The sequence below is a fragment of the Acyrthosiphon pisum genome, chromosome A1 (genome assembly GCF_005508785.2).
Source record: "Acyrthosiphon pisum isolate AL4f chromosome A1, pea_aphid_22Mar2018_4r6ur, whole genome shotgun sequence".
Lineage (NCBI taxonomy): Eukaryota > Metazoa > Arthropoda > Insecta > Hemiptera > Aphididae > Acyrthosiphon > Acyrthosiphon pisum.
Window position 1 is genome coordinate 149278329 of NC_042494.1, and position 6379 is coordinate 149284707.

At 32.5% G+C, this 6379-nt stretch overlaps 2 protein-coding genes across 3 annotated transcripts in view; one reads left to right on the plus strand and one right to left on the minus strand.

Moving 5' to 3' along the window:
- The window catches only part of LOC100168681 (TBC1 domain family member 13), a 51626-nt gene that overhangs the window by 11172 nt on the left and 34075 nt on the right, over window positions 1-6379 (minus strand). The gene's annotated exons all lie outside the window — the stretch shown is intronic.
- On the plus strand, window positions 3923-5269 carry LOC115033885. The gene is made up of 2 exons (XM_029488576.1): window positions 3923-5082; window positions 5154-5269. Exons 1-2 carry the CDS (start codon window positions 4472-4474, stop codon window positions 5218-5220), a joined length of 678 nt encoding a protein of 225 aa, XP_029344436.1. The 5' UTR covers window positions 3923-4471; the 3' UTR covers window positions 5221-5269.

Below are 6379 nucleotides of genomic sequence, written 5' to 3' on the forward strand. Positions count from 1 at the left end.
GTAAAAATATGTTAGGAGCCCTGGTATTAAATTTCCATATCTTAGAATTAAATAGAAAAGCTTTTATGAATTTCTGTCTAAGATAATTCGAACATGGCCGTAATTTCTACGTACTTAGTCAAAATCTGAACTTCCAATGCTTATAAAAAAAACATCGCGACTATATATTTCTTTTATTTTTCAATTGCTATTGTAAAAATATATTATGAGCCTTGAATTAAATTTTGAAATCTTAGATATAAAAGGAAAATTTTTTATGAATTTCTAGCATAAAATAATTTACGAATTTTCGTGATTTTTACCTAATATGTTGTCAAAATTTGAACTTTAAATGCTTATAAATAAAAATTGTGACAATGTATTCCTTTTATTTTGCAACTGCTATTGTAAAAATATGTTAGGAGCCTTGTATTAAATTTCCAAATCTTAGAATTAAAAAGAAAAACTTTTATGAATTTCTCCCACACCCCCATGTAATATTTTCTACAATTTAAAAATATAGAAATACATTTTCATGAAATATAAATAATGATAAAGTTTTAGCTTAGCCAATTAACTTGGTACTTACTTTAAAATAAGAGTAAATACCGGATTTGCAAAGCTTTTTTGGTTTAGAAGCCATTTTTACTTTTTACTTATTAGTTACTAGTAAGTATACAGTATACTATAGTAAGTACAATAATTTATTAAACACATGTCATAACCAACGTTTATTATCTTGTGGATGGCAGTGCAGTCATAGATTTTATCATGAATACAAGAATATTCTAGTCTTCGTAGATCTTATATATTATACAATTGATAAGCAGTACTACAGTAGTGTACAAAAAGAAATGTTATAATTAAACAATAATCGATAAACACCGACCTCAACTCATGAGCATAACAATAATGCTATAATTATTATTAGACATAGATATTATGAACTACATAGGTACTGTTTACAGTGACATAACATGAATTTTTAATCTTAATCTCGATATAATATACATTATTTATACACATTATTAGTATATCAGTATATGTAAGCCTGTATTATAATAACTGACTAAGATTTATAGTTTGTGGTCCGTGATTATAATAATAAATTATCTTTTTTTTTGATTTTTATCATTAATGAAATTTACAATTTATCGCATATTTTTTTCAAATTGATAATACATAATAAATATCTATAAATAAACGTTTTATAAGTTTTTCAATAATAATTTATACGGGAGACGTACCGTCCCCCCGTTCAAATTAAAAATATAAGAAGGGGTACGCTAAAAAAAATTAAAATTTGAAGGGGAGCTCCGTCCCCCTGCGTCCTCCCCCCCAATTCGAGCACTGATATTATCTGATATTTCATACATTTTAATTTTATATATTATGCCAATAATAAAAATAGAAATAGGTAACGGCTCCAATGCTCCTACCAATATTATGTACAATTTAGATATTTTCTAACAATATATTTTACTCAATTGTCTTTAGACTTTATAATATTGAATTTTTAAACTATATACCTACTTTATCATCTAATATAAAGTACATATTTATTCTTTTCTTTTGATGTACCTATCTATTGTTGTAACTTGTATTTGTTCTTTTTAAATTATATTTTCTATAAACTATATCAGATAGGTAGTTCTAAAATTCATAAAGAATAATCATGTATTTCTTTGCTTAAATTTAGCAACTAAGGGCATATACCTAACTTAGAATTATCAGTTTTTTGTTTTTCCGCAGTTATATTTAATATTTTTTATAAGTAATGTATATTTTGTGCTATTGTAAACTTGAAATATTTCTTTATTTTCTTAGATAATTTTTATACCTACCTAAATGCACTAAAATCATCAAGTGGTCTAGGAATCATTGAAAAGTAGTTGGGTATATAAAATGTATAGTTTTTTTATGTATTATTATTTATAAGTTCACTGTAAGATATTAAATGTTGACCATATAAGATAATTATAATACATTTTTTTCAATAATCGAGAAGCTAGGTATGTTATTAAGTAGGTAGGTATTTAACAAGTTTCAGCACATGCCTAAATGCGAACAGTAAATACTAAATGCATAAAATGTTAGTAAAAAGCTTTCTTTAATTTACCTTGTGAGGCAACCACACCAGTTTACCTACATGACAACATTTCTTAATTCTGTTATTATAAAATACTCAATTTCATTAATAGACCTTGGTAGCCAAGCAATTTCAGAAGACATAATATAAATCATTAATTTTATTAATTCATTGTTTAATTGGTTTTTATTTTTTGGTCAGCTAATCGTATGTCTTTTCTTCTTTTAACCCAAAATTCAATCAATATTTTTGATACCTACTCTAAGGCAAACAATGCCAAACATTATTTATATTATAGTCAAGGCATACTAGTTTCAGTTATATGATTGCAAGTAATTGCAAGTAAATTAAAGGTGGGTAAGTGGATGTCGCTCTGCTGTACAGTAGGTTACAAGTGGGTCACTGTATAATGGATAGTATTAAATTTGAATTCAATGATAATAATATTCAATAATATCACTGTATAAGAAAAACGATTCTGAGTGGAGACGGCTTGTCAGACTAGGTATTAGACATACCTATTATAGGTATACTTATCTATAGTATTAAAAAAAAATTGACCTATAATAGGTATCAATAATAAATTCCAAATTAATCATATCACAATATCCATTAGGTAACGCGTTATACATCAACAACAAACCGTGGTACTATCACTGATATATAATAGTATACTTTAGAAGTTTCAAGTATCCACGAATAATATTATACAATCACAACAAAATAACTAAAATAGTTATTCCAGGTTTTTTAATATGTAATTTCGTCCAAATTTGAAATTAAATTGCTATAAAAATAAACTGTGGTAATGTATTTCTTAGAATTTTTGGTAACAGAATTAAATATTTACGTGAAATCTTGTTTTAAATTTTCAATCCTTAGATATAAAAGTTAAACATTTTATAATTTTTTAACTACAAAATAATTATTCAATTTTAAATTTGATAAATTTTGTCAAAATTTGACCTTCAAATGCTTATAAAAAATAATTGTGCCTATGTATTTTTAATATTTTTCAACTGCTATTATACAATGTATCAGAGCCCTGTATTAATTTTTTACACTTTTTGGCCCACAGATAAACTTTATTAATATTTATAGAAAAAAAAACTAAAAAAATTGAAAACTGAAATGTCTGTAAACAGCTCAAAAAGAGTCAAATATTTTCAAATTGTATGGTGTATAGGAAATGCTATATAAACATTCAGTAAATTTCATGTACTACAGTTTTGACTACAACAAAATAACGAAATCGTACATGAGAATCGAGTGAATATCCATGTGAAAATTTCAAACGATCATAAAAATTTAATTTGACTTCTATAGATATTTTTGTTGATAAAGGTAGATAATTTAGATTTGTGTAGTTTGGAGGTCCTTGATGAAATTCGGCGTCATGTGTGGAGACCGCACGAGCACTTTGAACCCGTCAATTTTGTTTTGTCATTTTAGTATAATTTTTTTTCTTTTTAGATTTTTCGTCCTTTGTAGTATCGTCTGCTTAGACATGAACCAAGGACCCTCAGTAAGTATATTTTATTTATTTGTTAACTGTCATTTCATGTGACTTTTCATGTTTTTTTGTTATTCAAACTAGTTCAGCAGGCCAAGAATCGGGCGGTTTTGTCGACGAACTCGCGAACGTAAGTTTATCACGTATATCTAATAATTTTTTTACTCGCAAGTTCATGTTTTATGTTTGTGTTGATATTTGTTTACGAATTTTGATTTTCGATTTATACAATTTTACGTTTTTTAGGAATCTCAGCCACCACCGATTGCCGGTTCCTCCGCCAGCACACCCTTCTTAAACCAAGATCGTCCGCAACCTGGGGTAAGTGGCATTTTAAGGTACATTTTTTTGTCTATTACCCAATTCCACATCACCCTAGTGAGGTTAAGCAAATTTATTTGTAGCATGTTTTCAAAATATTTTTGGTATGTGTTGAGGATGTATTGTGATGTCAAAGGGGGAAGGTTTTTTATTGTGGGGTTGTTTTTAATGGACGTTTTTAAGGTCATACTCAAGGTTAGGGGATGATTTTTGAAGGTTTTAGGGGATGTTTTTTTTGGAGGATTGTTTAGGTGTAGTTTTCAATGTCATCTTAAAGCTTAGGGAATGTTTTTAGTGGATGTTTTTTATGTTTGGGGATGTTTACCGTGGATGTAATATGATGTTTTTAATTTATGTTTTCAAGGTCATCCTCAAGGTTAGGGGATGATTTTTGATGGTTTTAGGGGAAGTTTTTTGTGGATTGTTTAGATGTCTTTAGGTGATGTTTTCAAGGTCAAAATCTATGGTTAGGGGATGTTTTAAGGGATGGTTTTCCATGTTGTGTGTGTTAGGGTATTTTTTCAAGTTTATTATTTTCAAAGTTATTGGGGAGGATAGTGTTTTGTATAATGATTTTACATTTAAACTTCAAGTTTACCGCACTAACGCTGAACGACGTCAGTAAAATGATGCCGATCGAAGTCGACGTTGATAGTATCGTCTACGGGTTTTCCTCGCTGTCTGCGTATAAGCCCGGAACGCCATTTGATGTCAACGTCACCGGCAAATGTGTTCCGTGCCAAAACACTAAACTTCTGCAGGGGATATTTGGTGTGTCCCGGAAGAGTAAGTATGAACGTTTAATCGAGGTTAGGTTAGGTTTATTAATTTGTTTTAATTTTATAGCATACTCTCACATCGAGTTCACTCTGGGGGGCGAACCACCCATTAGGGTATTAATTAGTATTCAGACGGGACTTCGCTCCTCCGAAGTTAATTCGGACACCTCGGAGGACGAGTTTGACATGGAACAGGTCGTCCACTATGACTACAGGAAGTATTTCCTCGACACAGTTCTGGGCCCAGCTATTCTCAAGTTGGGCTTAGACTGTCGTAGTAGGAGGAAGGGGGCCGGCAATCCATTCAGTAGTAAGTGGCACCTCCACCCCGCCGACTGGCCGGAGTTGGCATTCGAGGTGGAGCGGTTGACCACCGAAGCCGGCACGTTTGGCAGTTTTTTGTAAGTGTCATCTTGTGTATTTCTTTTGTATTTTCCTTAGGGTAATTTTACATTAATTTATTGAATTGTAGATTTTACATTGCGCTCCATTGCTTGCAGCTGCCACAAGATGCTGCCCTGAACCTCATTTCCCGGTAAATTGACCCTTACCACGCCTCCATCGTTGTTGTTCAATGCCATTTTGGTGTTTAATTTACGATGAGGTCGTCGGTGAGGGCCGTGCTTGTTGACCGTCAGGTAGCTCAGGCGTTGCTGAGTGGTGTAAAATTCTACCCCGGTCTGGGTGTATATGACCATGGTATTTTACGGCCGACCGAGTTGCTCCATCCCATCAAGTCAGTGGATTAGGCCTATTGCGGAAACCACTTAAAAAAAAACGCATCCTATACATATACCTCACTGGGTGATGTGGAAATAAGTATTAAAAAATTTTTGTGACCCTAGGTTTTAAATTAATCAAGTACCTATTTATTTATTTTTATTAACAGCTGGATTGGTTACTGACCGAGGGGGAGTATTATGCAAAAATGAAAGACCATTATGCAGCCAACCCGCCACCTGGACCACTGCATAGGTTCGATGCCAGGGTGCACTACCCGTTCGGCGAGGCCTCCGGGCCATCCATTCCGGATATTGTCTACCGGACCGTACCGGTGTGACACCCACAAAAAGGCAGTTGTTCCAGTCCATTGTGATCGGGGCTGGCACTCCTCCGGAATTGGACATGGATGTAGGGGCTGGGGTTCCTAAGAAGCCCATTGTCAGGGACTTGTATGTCGACGGTAGTTCCGGCGTACCGATTTGTAAAATTTTAATTTTTTTTGATTTCGTGTAGTTTAATAATTATTTTGTTTTTTAATTAAATTTTTTTTTTTTTTTTAGTCAATGATATAGCCCAGCTCCCCCAGTCGCCTACGTCTGGTATGGGGCAACATTTTTATTTTTTTTTAAATTTATATTGATTTTGTTTAGTTTAATAATTATTTAATTTTTTTAATTTAAATTTTTTTTGTAGTCACTGAACTTCTACAAAGCCCCCAGACACCTACGTCTGAAATGGGGCAATTGTTTCGAAAGTCAGTGTCGTGTCGCCGGTGAAGGTGAAATTCTCCAAAGAAGAGGAGGTGGTATTGAGACGGCTTGTAATTGAAAAGGACCCTATCTTAAACACCGCGGACGGTCTTAGGAAGTTGCTGAGCACTCCCACCTTCAATCTCGTACCTAGGTCCTTGCCATCCATTAGGACCAAGGTACGAGATTTGAAAAAACGGCTGGACCGAGGGTTAGGTAAGCTGTA

Excerpts from the sequence above, each read along its gene's own strand:
- LOC115033885 (XM_029488576.1), top strand. The coding sequence starts at position 4,472 with ATGATTTTACATTTAAACTTCAAGTTTACCGCACTAACGCTGAACGAC. Across the intron at positions 5,083-5,153 it reads GGCACGTTTGGCAGTTTTTT|ATTTTACATTGCGCTCCATT; the intron begins GTAAGTGTCATC and ends ATTGAATTGTAG.